We start from the raw sequence: 20,486 nt of genomic DNA, 5'->3' as shown, positions 1-20,486 counted from the left end.
TAAACCTCACATGGACAAAGATATCAAAGGCCACTCTGGAGTCAGAAAACAATTTCAAAAGACTGCACTAATGACTTCTCATGTCTCAGAATTACACTTGTGGTCTGTTAAAGTGGAGAATTTGAAACACTAAGGGAAAAGGTGATTAAAATTAAATGGGTTCAGTCATAGAGCCATCCTGAGACTTCTAAGGCTGCATGTGAGTGACTTCACCAGAATGCTCTCCAAGCCTTGGAAGGGACAAAGTTTTGGAAATTGAGGGTGGTCTGGCTCACTCTAAGTTTCACTAGACAGCAGAAAAACGTTTTTTAAAAAAAAAAAGAAAGAAAGAAATCCAAATAAATAAATAAATCACCAAATAAATAAATAAGTCACCAGAACTCTGGGATAAGCACATTTCAAATGTTCTTTCAAATATACCAAAAACTGTCAGAAATTTGATCTATAAGATTCTCTCCATTATTTTCATTTTCTTTAGCACATACAGTACTGTGCCATATCAACCAGTTCTGGAACCTGAAGCTGGTGGCAGACTGGTCTCTTCACATGTTAGAGACCCAAAGCCTGAGGAGGCTATAGTGTGGGACTTGCTAAATCCTACAAACGACGAGAGCAAAAGCAGGCTGATTGTGAGGCCAGGGGCTTTCACACACCCATATTTAGAAACACAGTTTTAATACTACATAGTTTTGAACACTACAAATTATAGAGTTGAAATGGTAAGGGAAGTCTGTTTTCAATGAACGTCTAATGACTTACGTTTTCACAAACCAAAAAAACCAAACATTACCTGCACCATTCTAAGCTCTTCAGAAATGGCCTCAAAAGCTTGTTCATTCATCTCAGGTGGAACTGGCTCGTTCAAGATATTATCATCTAACTCACTGGAACTCTGAGTGCCCGCAGGGCCAAAGTTCCCCACTTCAGGGCTTAATTTTGATACCGGTCGAGACCAAAGTTGATAAGCCTTGGTTGGTGTAGTTATAATCTGTAGCAAAAAGCGATTATGAAACAGCATTAGCACACGTGAACAAAAGAGCAAAAGTATTTACTAATTGTGTGAACGGAAAGGATAAAACTGAAATTCTAATCATCAAAAGAGTATCCTCAAGAGGCAGCTGAGAAATGCCTAAGTAGAAACAAATATAGCAATTTAATGTGGTCTCAAGCAATCTTCTAATCAGATTTTTAAAACTGAAAGTTAATAAGCTGATTCTAAAGTTCAAACAAAGAATAAAAGTTCAAGGAAAGACAATTAAAAATTTAGGAAAACTTCCCTGACCCACATAAAAATACATTATAAGGGTACAGTCATTACAACAGTGATCAGCATACAAATAGTTAAATAGGACACTTGAAAATACATAGAAAAAGTGATTTATATGTGGAAAGTTCAAATTAGTGAGAAAAACAAGGACTATTCAAAGTTAAATCCCTATGTAATACCATTCAGAAATAAAAAGGCAGGGGCATCAGGGTGGCTCAGTCGTTAAGCCTCTGCCTTCAGCTCAGGTCATGATCCCAGGGTCCTTGGGATCGAGCCCTGCATTCGGCTCCCTGCCTGGTGGGGAGTTTGTCTCTCCCTCTCCCACTCCCTCTGCTTCTGTTCCCTCTCTCTCAACAAATAAATAAAGTATTTTAAAAAGTAAAAAGGCAGATGAACTAAACATCTCAATGTAAAAAGAAAATTATAAAAGTAGTTTAAGAAGTAGAATATATTGATGATCTTGAGACTGTCTTTAAAAATACATAAAAGAGGCTCTCTGCTCCTCCCCATTCGACACACAGTCTGCATCTCTGGTGCAGTTCCGGCTGCGTTTCCAAGACATGATGACATGATGGCGGAGGTCGGAGTAAACAGATTCAGTGTATTGGGCACCTGGTCACCAGGGCTGCTTTTAACTCTGGCAAAGTGGATACTGTTGCCATTAATGACCCCTTCATTGACCTCAACTACATGGTCTACAAGTTCCAGTATGATTCCACCCATGGCAAATTCCACAGCACAGTCAAGGCTGAGAACAGGAAACTTGTCATCAATGGAAAGTCCATCTCCATCTTCCAGGAGTGAGATCCTGCCAACATCAAATGGGATGATGCTGGTGCTGAGCATGTTGTGGAGTCCACTGGGGTCTTCACCACCATGGAGAAGCCTGGGGTTCACTTGGAGGGTAGGGATGGGGGGACGGTCATCATCTCTGCCCCTTCTGATGATGCCTCCATGTTTGTGATGGATGTGAACCATGAGAAGTATGAAAGCTCCCTCAAGATGGCTGGCAAAGCCTCCTATACCACCATATGCTTGGCCCCACTGGCCAAGGTCATCCATGACAACCGTGGCATGGTAGAGGAACTCATGACCTCAGTCCATGCCGTCACTGTCACCATGACGTCGATGGATAGCCCCTCTGGGAAGCTGTGGCGTGATGGCTGAGGGGCTGCCCAGAACATTATCCCTGCTTCTACTGGCGCTGCCAAGGCTGTAGGCAAGGTCATCCCTGGGCAGAATACGAAGCTCACTGGCATGGCCTTCCTCGTCCCTACCCGCAACGTGTCAATCATGGATCTGACCTGCTGCCTGGAGAAAGTTGCCAAATACAATGACATCAAGAAGGTGGTGATGCAGGCATCAGAGGGCCCCCTCAAGGGCATCCTGGGCTCCACTGAGGATCAGGTTTGCCCTGCAACGTTAACAGTGACACCCACTCTATCATCTTTAATGCTGGGGCTGGCATAGTCCTCAGTGACCTCTTTGTCAAGCTCATTTCCTAGTATGACAATGAATTTGGCTACAACAACTGGGTAGTGGATCTTATGGTCCAGATGGGCCTCCAAGGAGTAAGAGCCGTCTAGACCACCAGCCTGAGAAACAAGAGGAAGAGAGCCCCTCGGCTGTTGGGGAATCCTTGCCCCAACTCATCCCGCAACACACTGAGAATCTCACAACCTCTACCCAATTTCCACCCCAGACTAACTGAGAAGGATAGGGTCTTGAAAGCTCTATCTTGTACCATCGATGAAGTCTACTGTACCCCCCCTAAAAAATATGTAAGTCAAAAAGGTAGAAGAGGAATAAACCCGGCTATATCAAAATTTTAAAACCTCTCTATAACAAAAGTATCACATACAAAGATAAAAGACAAGCAACATTATGGCAGTAGCATGGCAGAATATGTTGGCAGTAGTATATGACACACGAGAAAGTAACATGTTAAAAACTACAGTCAGAAGACAAAACAGCCAGTAAGAAAACGGACTCTTTTTTTTTTCTCATAGAAAAAGATATACACAAATGGACAGTGATCATAGATGTGTGACCTCATCAGAAAGAAAGGAAATGAGAATTTAAAATCTTCAGAAGATAGCATTTCCATCCATCATACTGTCATACATTAAAGAGGGAGACAATACCAGTTCCAGGGGCTGGGACTGGGCAGTGAGTGCTCCCACACCTCCTGGGAGAGCACATAGCACAGACACCTGGCGGACAGGACCCCAGTACTGAGACATCAGAAGATGACCACGCCTTCACAGACTCTCCCCAAAGAACATTCAGACTGGCAACCACCTATACAAGCCAGGGGTTGTCCAAAACATGGAAGCCTAGATTTAAAATGAGGTAGAGTTCTACATATGAAGTCATTCTCCATATCCCAGTCCCTACATATATACTGTACAAAACTGCCAAGCAAGGATGCCTGGGTGGTTCAGTCGGTTAAGCATCTGCTTTTGGCTGAGGTCACGATCCCAGGGTCCTGGGATCAAATCCCGCATCGGGTTCCTTGCTCAGCAGGGAGCCGGCTCCTTCCTTTTACTGCTCCTCCCTCTGCCTGCTGCCCCCCCACTTGTGCTCTCTCTCTCTCGCTGACAAATAAATAAAATCTTAAAATTTAAAAAAAACCTGCTAAGTAAAAATATTCCCAAACTGAGAACAAATTACCCCCCACAGATGGGGCGTGAAGGACTACATCAGAACCAGATCGACAGCAGTGCTCAAAATGACCTTGAACTGAAACTTACATATGTATGTATATCTCTTTTAAACAAGAAAAATGTATTCAAAAGTACTCTCATGTAACTGAGAATGAGCATCAACAAAAGCTCTGAACTGCTATGCTGCTCTTGGTAAAATTTTTAATCACTTCGGCCTTATTTGCTGACCTATAAGTGGAAGCAGCAGGACCAGCCTGCCACGCACACTTCAAGCTCTCCAATTCCACTGTGCTAAGGGGTTACAGACACGGGATGAGAAAACATTTGGCCATGTTCCACAGTTAATTTAAAATAATTTCCTACACAGATTTTTAAAAGGTCATCATTTTTAGAGAGCAAAGAAAAAAATTCTACTTTTATTTTAAAAAATTGTATTTTCCAGTTTAAATAAATGGTAATACATCCATACCACAGATTCCTGTGCAGCTGTCAGAAAACGAAAAAAAAAAAAAAAAGAAAAAAAAAAAGGGAGGGAAAGTTTTTTTTTTTTCCTCTGTAGTCATGGGACAAACTCAGAAAGACAAAAGACAAAAACAGAAAAACCTAGGGGTAGAATGTTTTGTATAATATGCTACCACCATGTAAAATAAGAAAAAAGGTATAAACAAGTGGGACTACACCAAAGTAAAAGGTTTCTGCACAGCAAAGGAAACGATAAATAAACAAAATAAAAAGGAAACCTACTGAATAGGGGAAGATACCTGCAAATGATACATCCAGTAAGATTTTAATATCTAAAATATTTAAAGAATTCTTACAATGCAACACCAAAAAAACCCCAAATAATCCAATAAAAAATGGGCAGAGGACCTGAACAGACATTTTTCTAAAGAAAACATCCAGATGGCCAACAGACACATGAAAAAATGCTCAACATCACTCATCATTGGGGAAATGCAAATCAAAACTACAATGAGATATCCCCTCATTCCTGCTAGAATGGTATCAAAAAGACAAGAGACAATGAATGTGGGCAAGGATGTGGAGAAAAGGAAACCCCAGAGCAATACTGGCAGGAAGGTAAATGGCACAGCCACTGTGAAAACAGTACAAAGGTTCCTCAAAAAATTAAAATAGAAGTATAATATGGCCCAGCAAAATTCTACTACTAGGTATTTACCCAAAGAAACTGGAAACACTAATTTGAAAAGATACATTCAGCCCTGTTTTTTGTAGCATTATTTATAATAGCCAAGATATGTAAGCAACTCAAGCGTCCATCAACAGATGAACGCATAAAAATGTGCCACATTTACACACTTGTGTGTATGTGTATATAGACACACCCCCACATACACACACGTTGGAATATTACTCTGCCATAAAAAAGAACGAGGTCTTGCCATTGGTGACAACATGGATGGATCTAGAGGGTAGTGTGTTAGGTGAGGTAAGTCAGATAGAAAAAGACAAATGCTCTCTGATTTCACTTCTATGTACAATCTGAAGAACAAAACAAACCAGAAACAGATTCATGAATACAGAGAACTGGTGGTTGCCAGAAGGGAGAGGGCTGGGGAGGATGGGCGAGAGGGGCGAAGGGGATTAAGAGGTATGAACTCCCAGTTATAAAATAAATAAGCCACAGGGAGGTAATGCTCAGCATAGGGGTGAGAGTCAACAATACTGTGATGACTCTGCAGTGAGTGATGGTGTCTTCACCCCTGGGGAGCACCGCACAATGTACCGAATCGTCGAATCATTATGCTGCACACCCGAAACTAAAATAATATCGTGTGCCGACTGTACTTCAGTTAAAATTAAAAAAAAAAAAAAGAAAAAGAAAAAAAATTAAAAGATGGAAAATAAAGCCCAGAAAGACTTGCTGACAGTGACTGCCTCCAAAAAGGGGCTTGGCTGGTTGGCAGGAAGGACAGTAGACAGAGAAGAACGTGTCACTGTATATTCTTTGTACCTTTAAAAATTCCGGCCAAGTGAATTGCCTATTCAAACGGATGAATAAAGTTTCTTTTAAAAACAGTCTCCTAAAAAGTGACACCAAAAATATCACTTCTGAACAGTAAGCATTAGAGGGGCGCCTGGGTGGCTCAGTGGGCTGAGCCTCTGCCTTCGGCTCAGGTCAGGATCTCAGGGTCCTGGGATCGAGCCCCGCATCGGGCTCTCTGCTCAGCGGAGAGCCTGCTTACCCCACCCCCCCGCCGCCTGCTTCTCTGCCTACTTGTGATTTCTCTCTGTGTCAAATAAAATCTTAAAAAATAAATAAATAAAATAATAAAATAAATAAAAAATAAGCATTAGAGATAAACATCTATTTTTAAGTTTAAGCTGTATCAGATTTTTCAGCCTTCAGAGAATCGGGTAGAAAAGCTCAATCCCCAGCATCAGCATCACTACCTCCTTCATCTTTTTTGGCTTTTCTCTCCTCATTCTCACATGTCCACACATTTTTTTTTTTCTTTAAGGAAGGCAATGGTTGTTTAGGGGAAACACACCCTCCTGTGAGGGCTGCTGATACCCTGGGTCCTTTAGAGGTCTCTGGCTCTAGGATCTCTGTTCTCGTACTGCAAGCTGGGAGCGCCCGGCACGTTACAGCAACAGCCGCAGAGACCCCCGGCCGCCAGGCGCTCCGCTACCTCACTCAACGCTCGAGAAAACCCGCAATCACATTCTCCTCATCCCCAATTCGGAGACCATAAAGAGGAGGTTCAGAAGTCAGGAAACCCTGCCTAAGGTTAGTGACAGATTAAAATCTGCACCCAGGTCTGACTCCACATGCTGCATTCTTTCCCACCCCACCCCGCCACTGCAGGCCAGTGGAGGCAGATATTAGAACACTAGGAGAGTCAACCTGGGGGCGCTGCCTGCAAGGAATTCTAGCGTATCTGGGGATCACCTGTGCAGAGGCTCTCCGTTATTAACAAAATGACATCAAACTTAGTATTGAAGAATTGCTTCAGGGTGCCTGGGTGACTCAGTGGGTTAAAGCCTCTGCTTTCGGCTCAGGTCATGATCTGAGGGTCCTGGGATCGAGTCCCACATCTGGCTCTCTGCTCAGCAGGGAGCCTGCTTCCCCCTCTCTCTCTGCCTACTGCCCTGCCTACTTGTGATCTCTATCAAATCAATAAATAAAATACTTAAAATAAATAAATAAAAATTTAAAAAAAGAATTGCTTCAGACCACCTACCTTAAGCGTTTCAGCATGAATTTTATTCAGCTGAGAAACTTCTTGTCGCTTGTAGGCTTTTGTTGCTTCCAAAAGGTTTTCAAGATTAAGATTTGCTTTCTGCAAAGACTGAAGCTCTGATTCCAATTCTAGCTGCTTTTTCCTAAGGGATATTGAAAAATTGAGTATTTCAGGTAATAAGTAATGTCATACACTTGTAGAGTACTTTACACTTTATACTCTCACATAACTTGATATTTATCCCTCTAAATCTGAGATATTCTCAGATTATTACCCTCAATTTCCATTTGGGTAATATTTGGCTATGAGAATTAACTACAGTATAAAGTATTTGACTAATAAATGGTAGACCTCCAATTCAAAAGCACTAATAGTCTGTGATGATACCACACATGGCATGTTATTTTTATTTTTTTTAAAGATTTTATATATTTATTTGACAGAGATCACAAGTAGGCAGAGAGGCAGGCAGAGGGGGAGGGAGAAGCAGGCTCCCCGGGGAGCAGAGGGCCCGATATGGGGTTTGATCCCAAGACCCTGGGATCACGACCTGAGCCGAAGGCAGAGGCTTTAACCCACTGAGCCACCCAGGCACCCCGGCATGTTATTTTTAAAATAAACACTTTCTGGGGTACCTTGGGTGTCTCAGTCAAGTGAGTGTCGACTCTTGCTTTCAGCTCAGGTCATGAACTCGGTCGTGAGATCAAGCCCTGAACTGGGCTCCATGCTCATGCTCCCTGCTTAGGATTCTCTCTCTTCCTGTGCCCTTTACCCTCAATGTGTGCTCTGTCTCTCTCTAAAATAAATAAATCTTTTAAAAAATGTAAAAAATAAACACTTCTGTCTATTTTAGGATAGCATAATCTTAATTATACTATAAATGTGGCTTATCTTTGTTTTTTTTTACACAAGGAACATTAAGAATATTAACAAACCTGTAATTTCTAAAAATTCTGATTTAATTCATAACATTGATTTAAATTTGGTAAACAGATACAGGTGTATTCATGAAAACATCTGTATCAGGGCGTCTGGGTGGCTCAGGGGGTTAAGCCTCTGCCTTCAGCTCAGGTCATGATCTCAGTGTCCTGGGATCGAGCCCTGCATCGGGCTCTGCTCAGCGGAGAGCCTGCTTCCCCACACTCCCTGCCTGCCTCTCTGCCTACTTGTGATCTCTGTCTGTCAAAAAAATAAATAAAATCTTTAAAAAGAAAGGACTCAAAAAAAAGAAAACATCTGTATCATCTAGTTCATTAAATATATTAAGGAGCTTTTTCTTCATGTCAAGACAAGGTAGTTGCTATATGAGAATTAATATTTAACGTAAAATGCTCAATCAAATGGTCACTGTTAGGGGCACCTCGGTGGCTCAGTCGTTTAGCATCTGCCTTTGGCTCGGGTCAAGATCCCAGGGTCCTGGGATCGAGCCCCGCATTGGGCTCCCTGCTCTGCAGGAAGCCTGCTTCTCCCTCTCCCACTCCCTTGCTTGTGTTCCCTCTCTCGCTGTGTCTCTGTCAATAAATAAATAAAACCTTTAAAAATAAATAAATAAACAGTCAGCGTTAAACGCTAAAACAAATCCACACTCAAAAATACCGAGACAGGTAAACATGAATGTGGATTTATACTTTACCTCGTTAGTTCTTTGTATTCTTCATATTCTTGCTTTGAATTATTCAGCTCTGTCTGAATTTGCAAGAGTTGTGCTTTCAGTTTCTCGGTGTTCACTAATGAACATGGCTCCTTTGGAGCTTTAGGAGAAAATCCTTGTTGACCTGGTAATAAGGAAACAACTTGGTCTTTGAAAGAGAAAGAACAGAACCTGTTTTCTAAGTTCTCTGACGGGTATTAATTTTGAAGCAAAGAAGGGAAAATGAGAGGTGGATTGGAAAGTGGACCCCAAAAAACAAGAGCCTGTAACTCAGCCGGAGACAAGACACAATGCAGTGTGTCAAAGAGTGCTGGAAGTTGTTTCTGAGAAGCTGAGAAGCCCCAGGATGTAGGGGTATATTGAAGGCAACACCTTTGCCATCAGGAGAAAGGGCAAACCATGAAGTACAGCACGCATCAGGCCGGTGAGACGTCAGCAGGCCAGTACTGCAGAAATTCGTGCTAACGGATAAAGTAAACAGTCAATAAATTACTCAGGAAAGGAACCAAAGAGCAAAGGCTACACGTTGAAAGAGCTTGGGGTCATCTAACTGGTAGGAAATATTTTCAGGGATTGCTTAGGACCAGATGGATATGTTGAAGAGAGTTCTGACGAGTTCCACTGTGGGAAAACATCGTGTAAAGTTGTTTAGAAAATGATCTTTGTTTAGAAGATGGTGGGTTCTGGATGTTACATGCAACTGATGAATCACTGAACTCCACCTCTGAAACTAATAATATATTATGTGTTAGTTAATTGAATTGAAAAAAAATTTTTTAAATAAATTAATGTTAAAAAAAGATGATGGGGGGGCACCTGGGTGGCTCGGTGGGTTAAAGCCTCTTCCTTCGGCCCAGGTCATGATCCCAGGGTCCTGGGATCGAGCCCCACATTGGGCTCTCTGCTCGGTGGGGAGCCTGCTTCTCTGCCTACTTGTGATCTCTCTGTCAAATAAAAAAAAAAAAAAAAAAAGATGATGGGATCAAGAAATGACTGTTAGTATCTTTCAAAGGCAGTAAGTCAAGGAATTATTTGAGGTCAAATAATGGCCAACAAAATACAGACTACTGTAGGGAAAAATAGCTGAAATAATACGCAAAACCTGATCTTAACTTTGCATCTAAAATCAGTCTCTTCACAACCAAATCTTATTCTTTTATTGAGTCATAACAGAGTGGAAGAAGACTTGAAAAATGAAAAATTTTAAATGGACACAAACAGGCTTTGTTGCAATTGCAGAATGAGTTTGCGGTGTTCTCAATTTTGATCTGAAATGACAAAGGCTGAGATGGAATCTGATGAAAGCCCACGAAAATATTCACTCTGAGAATGGGGCAAAAACAGACTTTGTTGCCAAGTCCCAGGGCATTAACACCAGTAGCTGCCCGACATGTAAGTGAGATTTGATGCCAACGAAACCACTTTTCACAGAGCAAAAGCAGACAGAAATAATGTAGAAATAACAGTGCATGCTGGCCAGTGTAGAACTAACAGGGTCTGGCCTGTACCCACCACCTCAGGACACAAGCACCGAGCTGGGATCAGGAGTCTGACCTACAGACGCCTCTCACACCTTAGCCACACAGGTAAACATCGTCCACTTGCCAATCACTGGTGTTCATTAGTTAAACACTTTTCATTTCAGATAGTTAAAGCAAGAAAAATTTCATTTAATAAAAATTAAGAGAAATATCTGAATCAAACTTTTAGCAACCAAAAAGAACCATAACAAGTATTTCGTTGATACGTCTCTTAGCCTGCATAACTCAATACTACGAGATTTACGAGAAAAGAGTTTGGAAAATGCCTTTTGGTAACATAAAAGCCTAAGTATGTACATAAGAAATTAGCGCACTCGGGGGGCGGGGGCCTGAGTGACTCAGTTGGTTAAGCGTCTGCCTTCAGTTCAGGTCATGATCCCAGGGTCTGGGGATCTAGCTCTGCATCCAGCTCCCTGCTCAGCAGGAAGCCTGCTTCTCCATATCCCTCTGCTGCTCCCCCTGCTTGTGCTCTCTCTTTCTGTCAAATGAATAAATAAAATCTTAAAGAAAAAAAAAGAAAGAAAGAAATTAGCATCCTAGGTCTTGAGGCCAAAAGGAAGACCCTACCGGTGAGACAATAAAATGCCTTTTCAACAGCACCCCCTCATCACGTCCCTAGAAGACATGCAGACAACAATCATTTCTTACCCTTGTCCCTTTTCTCTGTGCCAGATAGTTCAGAGAAAGCTTTTTCTAGTACAGCAATGGTCTGGGCATCCATTTCTTGGGCTCTTTTCACAGGCTCTAATAATCGCAATCTTCTGTTCTCCTCCCTGAGGGAATGGTTTTCCATAGCATATTTTGCAACTCTGGGATGGTGTTCTATCTGTGACATAAAACAATTACAGACTTACAGACAGACAGACATTTCCTCAATAACCAGTCTTGCCGCCAAGCCATTTGGAAACATTAGGAACGCTGCACGCTCTGCGGGCAGTGGTCGGCTGCAAGGGCTGTGGACAGCAACCTGGCATTTGTGACCACACCGAGCATGTGCGTAGCCTACGACGCCATTATTCCGTGTCTGGGCCTGTGCCTTGAAATTTTCACCCAGGTGTGGGCTCATAGGGAGAAACGTGCAAGGGTGTACACTGTGGCCAACTCTTCACGCAACGGGGGCTGTTGACATTAACACACTGTAGCGAAGGAGGATACGCTCTATCAACCAGGATGCCACCTCTTCCAAAATATATTAAGTGAAAGAGACAGCAGAAAAGTATGTATGCAAAGTTGCCTTTTGTGTTGAAAATGATTATAAAAGTAAAAATACCCATATTAGTTTGAATATGCATTAAAAAGCCTCAGAAAAGTACAAAAGCCAGAAACAGATTTGATTTTTTTTTTTTCCTAATGATGTGCCTGTATTAAGTACCCATCCTCCCCAGGGAAAAGGAAAACCAGCATCAAGAAGTTGGAAGGGCCCCAAGGGGTGTGGGGAAGAAGTTGGAAGGACCCCAATGTAAAGAGACCGCTGATTCAGACAACCACAACTGCGCACCGGGACAAGGGATAAGGGACACTTGCCTGCTGGGTGGGACGCTAATGCAGCATCTCACAGTTCCTCCCCTCCCTCTTAATTTTACCATCATGGAAAATGGGGGGAAGAAGTTGTGCAATCATACAAGTCAGCTAAATTCATTCAAAAATACTTTTCCATTGTATTAACTCACATGAATTTGGTGGCAAACTTCTATTTGCCCCGAACCTCCCTTCTTTTTAGAAACACCACAAATGTCATACACTCACTTGTTCCCGCAGAGTTTGGATTTCATCCCTTAATTCCGACAACAAGCGATCCTGCTCCGCAGGCAGAAAACTTCCCCGGGATTCCTTGAGGAGCTTCTCCAGGCGCATTATTTGATCCTCTCGGAATTTCACAATCATTTTATTAGATTGAATAAATTTTTCTTTTTTGAGGGTGAGGTCTTCTAACTGGGTAACTTTCTCTACCAGAGACTTAAAAGAAATTCATAATTTGGTTAAGCATGAAAAGGAATTCAGCCTCCCTGAATTTCCACAAACCAAGCAATAAACACTAACTTGACACTTAATCCCAAGGGCAAAATTAAATTTCCCACAGTTTTTTTTCATTTTGTTTATTTACTTGTGCCCTTTATTTCACTCAGAAAGGTGCCATGGAGCAAAAGCCTAAAATATCCGGAATTCCCTTTATACCGACTCGGTTTCCTACCTTCTTTTCCTGTTCAGATTTCTTAAAGAACAACATCGCCTCTTGAAAATACTTCATGTAATTAGTCTGATCTTTGTCTGTAATTGATCCAGTAAGAAAGAAAAGAAAATGGAAAAAAATGTTTATCTCTCAAAGTTTAGGACCAAGTATTGAGCTAAAACAGCCTCTGACTGTTCTCAATCTAAAAGAATCAGACTGTCGTACCCAGATCACAGATTTCAAATCAATTCTATCTACATATTAGCGATTCTTTGAAGAAAAATAAGTTCTTTCATCCTGTTTAGTAAACACATACATATTACATATGACTGAATATTGGAAGTGGATCTAAATGAAATTAGTATCTTTTTTCAGCACCTGTGAGGAATGAATTATTCAAGATTATTTCTACTCCTCCTTCCCATCACATCCACAGATATGGGGATATCATGGACATATGGTATCTGTTATCTGATTACAAAGTACAGGCATCTCTAGTTTTACAGTATCATGCTTTGCAGATACTGCATTCTTTACCAGTGGAGAGTTTGTGGCAACCCTGCATCGAGCAAGTCTACTGGCACCATTTTTCCAATAGCATTTGCTCACTTTGCATCTCTATGTCACATTCTGGTAATTCTTGCAACATTTCAACATTTTTCAGTATTGTTATTATATTTGTTACAGTTATCTGTCTGGGATCAGTGATCTTTGATGTTACCACTGTAATTACTTTGGGCACCACAAACCATGCCCATATCAGATGGCAAACTTAATCAATAAATGTGTTTTCTGAATGCTTGACTGCTTGACTGCCTGGCTCTTCCCATCTCTCTCCCTCTCCTAGGCCTCCCTATTCTGAGACACAACAATATGGAAATTAGGCCCTTTAATAACCCTACGATAGCCTCCAAGCGTTCAAGTGAAAAAAAAAAAAAAAACAGTTGCACATGTCTCACTGTAAACCTAAAGCTAGAAATGATTAAGCTTAGTGAGGAAGGCACGCTGAAAGTCAAGACAGGCTGAAAGCGAGGCCTCTTGCTCCAAACAGCTAGCCAGGCCGCGAATGTGAAGGAAAAGTTCTGGAAGGAAGTAGAAAGTGCTACTCAAGCGAATCCATGAATGATAAGAAAGCAAAACAGCCTTATTGCTCTTAGGGAGAACTTTTAGTGGTCTGGATAGAAGATCACACCAGCCACAACATTACTTTAAGCCAAAGCCTAGTCCAGAGCAAAGCCCTGACTCTCTTCAATTCTGTGAAGGCTCAGAGAAGTAAGGAAGCTGCAGAAGGAAAGTCTGAAGCCAGCGGAGATTGGCTCATGAGGTTCAAGGAAAGAAGCCGTCTCCCTAATGTCAAAGTACAACGCAAAGCGTCAAGTGCTGATGTTCCTCTACTGGATCTGGGCAAAGTCAACTGAAAATATGGAAACGATTCGCCATCCTAGATGCCATTAAGAGTAATCGTGATTCAGAGGAAGAGGTCAAAATGTCAATATGGAGTTTGGGAGAAGTAGATTCCAGCCCTCGTGGAGGACTTTGAGGGATTCGAGTTTTCAGTGGAGGGAATAACCACAGATGTGGGGAAAATAGCCCCAGAACTAGAACCACAAGTGGAGCCTGACGATGGGACTGAATTGCTCCAAGCTCCTGATAAAACATGAACGGATGAGGAGTTGCTTCTAATGGGACAAGGAACATAAGGTTTCCTGAGCTAGAATCTACTCATGCAGAAGACAAGTGCTGTGAAGACTGCTGAGGTGACCACAAAGGGTTTAGGGCGTCACATGAACTGAGCTGACAGGGCAGCAGGGCTTGAGAGGACCGACTCCCATTCCGAGAGAAGTCCTGCGGTGGGTAAGGTGCTATCAAACAGCATTTCATGCTACAGAGGAATCATTCGCGAAAGAAGGGGGCAACCGATGCAGCAAACTTCACTGTTGTCTTATTTTAAGAAATTGCTACAGCCGCCCCAGCCTGCAGCAGCCACCGGCCTCATCAGTCAGCAGCCGTCATCGTGTAAGCAAGACCCTCCGGCAGCAGAGAGGTTACAGCTGCTGAAGGCTCAGATGGTGGCAACCATTTTTCAGCAACTGAGTATTTTTAAATTATGTATGTACATTGTGTTTTTAGACATAACGCTACCGCACACAATATACTACAGTATAGTGCAAACCTAAGTTTTATTTACTGATTGGCTTTACTGCAGTATTGGCTTTACCGCAACGGTCTGGTACCGAACCTGTAGAATCCCTGAGAGACGCCCGTACCGGTTTCCACGTGGGTAAAACAAATACACTTGTTCAAAAATGGGGATAGCTTTACTGTTCTGTGCCTGTCATCAGAGGGTTCTCAAACTAATATCCGCAGGTGGTCTTCCTCAGGATGAAGGACGCTGTGTTCGTCTCACCTTTGGTCAGAAAGCCTTCCGGTAGTAGCTGCCCTGAAGTAAACTGGGCCAGCTGATCTTTGAGCCTCTTCACCTCAGCCTGGAGCTGGCTCACATTTCCTTGGGTGTCTTCATTTACCACTGCCTGTTCAGGAATTTTTTTAAAAAGCATTAAAAGAATACTTGAGTCATACAATCTTGTGTTTCTATTTGTTATAGGATCTATTTGGTATAAGACCTAGAGTGACAAACACCAAACAAAACTGCACTCCCATCCCACAAACAGTCGCAAGGCCCCTAGAATCACAGTGTGCTAGAGAGGGGAGGAAGCCTCCCTTCCCTTTGCCTCATACCTACAGCCACGGGCTCTCCCCCTTAGCCACCCCTCCTGGATGCTCCCACTTAGGGGTCCACCCTCTTGGGCTGGGCCACCCAGGGATCTGGGTGTGTGCGCTTAACACTGCCTTCTTCTTGGGATAGCCCCAACCCCATGGAGAAGAGCAAACAGCTCTTCCCCTCTGGAAGGAGCATCCCCTCCCCTCTGTCTTGGCCCACTCTAAGGGGACGATGAACAGCAGAGCTGGCCTGAGCTCCATCAGCTTAGCAGAAACCCCCTTCTCCAAAGAATCCACCCCTGTATTTCCTAATAGCCCTCCTGAAGAGAGGAGTTGGTGGACAGCTCTATTTCTGTTTTATTACCACACTAAATGTTATTTTAAAGAAATGTTTCTTGAAAAAATTAACTTAAAGGAATGACTTCTTTAAGATAACTTTTTTTTTTTTTAAGATTTTATTTATTTATTTGACAGAGATCACAAGTAGGTAGAGAGGCAGGCAGAGAGACCGGGGGAAGCAGCCTCCCCGCTAAGCAGAGCCTGATGCGGGGCTCAATCCCAGGACCCTGAGATCATGACCTGGGCCAAAGGCAGAGGCTTAACCCACTGAGCCACCCAGGCACCCCATAACTTTTTTTTTTTTATTAAAGATTTTATTTATTTGAGAGAAAGCCCGTGCGCGTGCACACGTGTGAGTGTACCAGCAGGGGGAGCTGCAGGTAGAAGGAGATGCGGGACTCAATCCCAGGACCCTGGGATCACCACCTGAGCGGAAGGTAAATGCTTAACCAACTGAGCCACCCAGGCACCCCTCGTTAAGACAGCTTCTAAGAGGTTCAAAAAGGCCCATAAAACCTACAGGGTGATAATAAGAGCTAACAGTTTAACTACCCATCAGCTCAAAGGGACCCAGCTGTGAAATACCCAATATCCTAAAAAGGGAGGAAAACTTTCTGACACAGTCCCGAGGTCCCCGTGTTCTTGTCTTAAGCCAGGTCTGCCCACTGGGAAAAATCTAAACAGCACATCCTTAAATGAGTCCCCGATATCCTAGTCACTTCCCACCGGCAGGCTGCAGAATAGGACTTACCATTGCTAATAATTAGTACTCAGGCTCCTCCTGGTTTTACCGCTTGATGTATTCAGCAGCCATTTCTAGTTGCTTCTGATGCTTACCGCCAGTCTCATTTCAAGGCACTCCCTGTACATTCTGACATCACTGCCCCATCAGTGACATCATAATCCTAATTATCCCTGCTGTTCTCCACTCTCCAAAAACTCTTAGTAAGCCCCAAGAGACAGGGTCAGGAAGCCCTAGTGATTTTTCCTTCTTGTATTATGAATACCCCACTACAGAGTCATAATCCAATAAAATAAATCAACAACTAGACCTATACTCTTCTGACTTATCCAGGAGAAGAGGCAACATGGACCTCTTTACTTTTACACGCTAGGATGATCACGGAGTCTACTTGGGGGACAGAAATGACCAACTACTCCTTTGAAAGAAAGAGGAAATTAATCTGCCAATTCATGGCACTGTGGTTCTTTTGTCTAGAACCAAAGGGGCCTCCAGCCTTTCCAAAAGAAGTGGGGGACCCTGCACCAGGGGCTGTTAAAGAGCTGCTTGCTCATGGGCCAAATACATCTGCCATCTGTTTTTGTAAGTAGAGCTGCACTAGAACACAGCCATGCCTTATGTTTGCGTTCTGCTGACAGCTGCTTTCTCACCACCAAGGCAGAGCTGAGTAGCTGGGACAGATGCTATCCAAGAAGCCTCAAATATTTACCTTTACAGAAAAGCTTCTTTGACCACTGGTGTACACAAATATCAAGGAAGCTTCTTATATACAAGAAAAATGGGGAGGGGCGCCTGGGTGGCTCCTTGAGTTAAAGCCTCTGCCTTCAGCTCAGGTCATGATCTCAGGGTCCTGGGATCAAGCCCCGCATCAGCTCTCTACTCAGCAGGGAGCCTGCTTCTCCCACCCCCTCTCTCTGCCGGCCTCTCTGCCTACTTGTGATCTCTGTCTGTCAAAGAAATAAAAATCTTAAAAAAAAAAAAAAAGAAAGAAAGAAAAATGGGGAAATCCTTGCAGGTACAAATAACGTAAAAGGCAAAGCTTGTCAACATCAAACTGTCTTCATAGTGAAGCCCCAGCACACACTGACTGACACACACACACACACACACACACCCCCCACACACCCCTCTGTTAGCAATGGTTTGGGTAAATAAATTTAGTCTCCATCCCAGTTAGAAAGGAAAAACTCTGCCTTCCTTTAAGAAAAATCAAGCCAAACCATACCAACCATAAGACCTAATCTAGATCTCAAATTCCCTGAGCAATACAGAAAGTTAGGAAAGATGAAACAAATATTGCTTAGAATTAAGCTTTCAAAGAGAAATAAATAGAAGTTAGTGTTTATATTAGGGCAATTACAAGCTTAAGTATTTTTCTAATTTACTTAATTATACTCAGTATTTTACCTTATTTTTAATCAGCTTGGCTCTCTGAGCAAAATTAAGTGTTGACAGGGTTTCCCCAAAACACCTGGATCCAGGATGAACATTTGCGATTATGGCTGTTTTGGCGTTGCCTCCAAGGGAATCCTGTTTAATGATATGAATGGTACACATTTTCAGGGAAGAAACCATAAGAACTTTGTTAAGCAAAGAAAATGGATATTCTTACCACTAAGGCTGAGAGAGTACGACTGTCAACCACAGTGAGCATAACTCAAAAAAGGGCCCAGGAAGCCAATGGTCTACTTTACCCGAAGTAAGAAGGTAAGTTTGGAGTCTCTGTAGCAAACGTGCCTCTGTTTCCCATTACCTACGTCGACAAGAGCAGTAATCACTTGGCCCAAGCAGCTTAATGACCGGTTTATGTTACCTGCCTCCTAAGGGGGAAAAGAATAAAAATCGAGATGCACTGGTTTCATTTTAGTATTTTGAATTAAAATATGCCTAGCAGTGAATTTTGAATGGAACATCAAGTCATGGACAATATTACCTTTTTTTTTTCGGTCACGGACAATATTACTAAGGATAACTGACTTTCCACCAGATGTCCTCAACTACTCCCTAACCTTTTCCTATTTGACCCACTCTGCAATTTTCATATTCAAAGACAAACACAGAAATTATGTAAAGAAAAAAAAAGCCACCTCATGATTCTAAGAGTTTTAAATTGACCTATAGGTAGGGATAAAAGCTGGGAAAGAACAGAGAAAAAAGGCGGCAGTAGTACATTAATAGGCATATTTTTCAATCCTTTTATGTTAAAACGTTTGCTACATTAAAATAGTGTGATAATAACCCACTCCACATCCCACAAAGTCACTTATGAACTTATCAGAGAGATTATTCAGTCTAATTTTGTAAAGTATAATAAGACCCTTTTAAAAGGTGGTTTGGGGGACGCCTGGTGGCTCAGTGGGTTAAGCCTCTGCCTTTGGCTCAGGTCATGATCCCAGAGTCCTGGGATCAAGCCCCGCATTGGGCTCTCTGCTCAGCAGGAAGCCTGCTTCCCTTCCTCTCTCTCTACTTGTGATCTCTGTCAAATAAATAAATAAAATCTTAAAAAAAAAAAAAAAAGTGGTTTGGGGAGGGCAAAATGTTGGGGTTGAATATGCTACCCTGGATTTTTATTGTAGTCATACTTCAATAACTGGGTCTGCAGTGGTAGGAGTACAGAAGAGAGAATGTGCGTATTCTCAAGCAAGATGCATGGAGTTCAAGTGCAGCTGTTTTAGCAGTCAGTAAATCAGAAAGGTATTGACAGCACTGCCGGTGAGCTGGGCTACTTCTGCTTGAATTCCGATCTACTCCTAGCTGTGAGCCCCCAGACAATTCACTCCCGTTTCTCCAAAACGGAAAGGATCACAGTACCTACTTCCCAGAGATGCTGGGAAGATTAAATAAGTTAATACACATGAAGCGCTTGAAACAAGCCCAGCATATGTCATATTGTAAAAACTGGCTATTTCTCTTCGCTACATGTCTCCATAGAAACATGAGCCTAAGTTCACCTGAAACTGCCTGAGAGCTCAGGAAGCTCAGATCCTCACTTTCAATGCAAACAGTAGACGGTCCTTCACCATTTCTGACTCTCCCCCCCAGCCCTCATACACCTTCACCTACAGCATCCACGCCCTTTACTGACAAAACAGATCACCACACACATATACAGAGCAGTAAAATGTATCCGGAGAACCTCAGGTCCCACTGCCAATCCCTCAGCCTAGGACTGGCTGAAATATTAAGCCCCTTAGCCCTCCCCCTGAAATATTAAGCCCCTTAGCTGCCCTCCTTTCTCTCCAGACCCTCCCCTCATTAGTCTGGTAGTGGTGGGCCAGATGGCTAAGCTTCTATAAAACGGACTTTTGCATGAAATCACTCAAAACTTTTCAGTGTTTCCCAGCGTGTGGAGAACTGAATGCAAACCTGGCCTGGCCCTCCCAGTCCTCGGTGATCTGGGCCTGCTTGCACCTAGGATCCAACCCATTCATTGATCTGTGCTGAAATTCCAAATGCCATACTCCCTCTGCATCCATAATGACCCTTGAGGTGTCCCCCTGCTGGGCATGTATTCCCTGTTCTCTCCCAATCCAAATCCTGCCCCCTTGGAGAACCCAACTCAAGAACTCCTTCTTTTCTATGCTTACCCCAAGCAGTCCAGTCCCTTCTTCATCTGACCCTGGCTGATATTTGTACTGCCATCCTTTCTGGCATGAATTCAAGTACTCTGGCTACCGACAGACTTGTTCTAGCCCACGTATGTTTAATGTCCCTACCCCACAACAACAATTTCCGCATCTTTAGAATGGGAGCACATTCTGATTCCTTTGTAACCTCCACACACTCACGTTGGTACTGACTTCTAGTAATTAATTCACACACAAGTTGAAGATCCTAACTCCACTATTACCTTTAACCTCATCCCTTCTGCATGGGTGTCTTTTTGCCTTTCAGATCCTGCTAAGTCCACCAGATTGAGTAGGGAGGTCCGTATATTCACAGTCTCATTGCTTTTCTCCATTGACTCTATTGTAATTGTAAAAACTGCATGAGACCGAGAAGATTCTCTATTCATTGACGTCGATGCCACACGTCTGTTTCTCCAACCTCCAGACAGCACCTACGCAAAAGGGAAAATTGCCACAACTTATAAGTGACACAACAGCCATTTTCATACTGACAGAGTATACAGACAAAAACATTAGTAAAAGTGTAAAACCCCGTACCCAAGGATATATATTCT

At 42.7% G+C, this 20,486-nt stretch overlaps 1 protein-coding gene and 1 pseudogene across 2 annotated transcripts in view; one reads left to right on the top strand and one right to left on the bottom strand.

Annotated features, from left to right (window-relative positions):
- The window catches only part of KIF15 (kinesin family member 15), a 68,411-nt gene that overhangs the window by 22,253 nt on the left and 25,672 nt on the right, over nt 1–20,486 (bottom strand). For both annotated transcript variants that reach the window (XM_032867812.1, XM_032867813.1), the window contains 10 exons: nt 20,154–20,363; nt 17,998–18,123; nt 17,711–17,833; nt 14,909–15,032; nt 12,523–12,599; nt 12,078–12,287; nt 10,980–11,157; nt 8,773–8,914; nt 7,140–7,281; nt 791–988 (listed from right to left, as the gene is read on the bottom strand). In XM_032867812.1, coding sequence (XP_032723703.1) covers nt 791–988; nt 7,140–7,281; nt 8,773–8,914; nt 10,980–11,157; nt 12,078–12,287; nt 12,523–12,599; nt 14,909–15,032; nt 17,711–17,833; nt 17,998–18,123; nt 20,154–20,363 — 1,530 coding nt within the window. The remainder of the gene's footprint in view (nt 1–790; nt 989–7,139; nt 7,282–8,772; nt 8,915–10,979; nt 11,158–12,077; nt 12,288–12,522; nt 12,600–14,908; nt 15,033–17,710; nt 17,834–17,997; nt 18,124–20,153; nt 20,364–20,486) is intronic.
- Nucleotides 1,821–2,853, top strand: LOC116874122 (annotated as a pseudogene).

This window comes from Lontra canadensis, unplaced genomic scaffold (genome assembly GCF_010015895.1).
Source record: "Lontra canadensis isolate GAN:19392208 unplaced genomic scaffold, GSC_riverotter_1.0 scaffold35, whole genome shotgun sequence".
Taxonomy (NCBI): domain Eukaryota; kingdom Metazoa; phylum Chordata; class Mammalia; order Carnivora; family Mustelidae; genus Lontra; species Lontra canadensis.
This window is presented reverse-complemented; position numbering and strand designations above follow the sequence as displayed.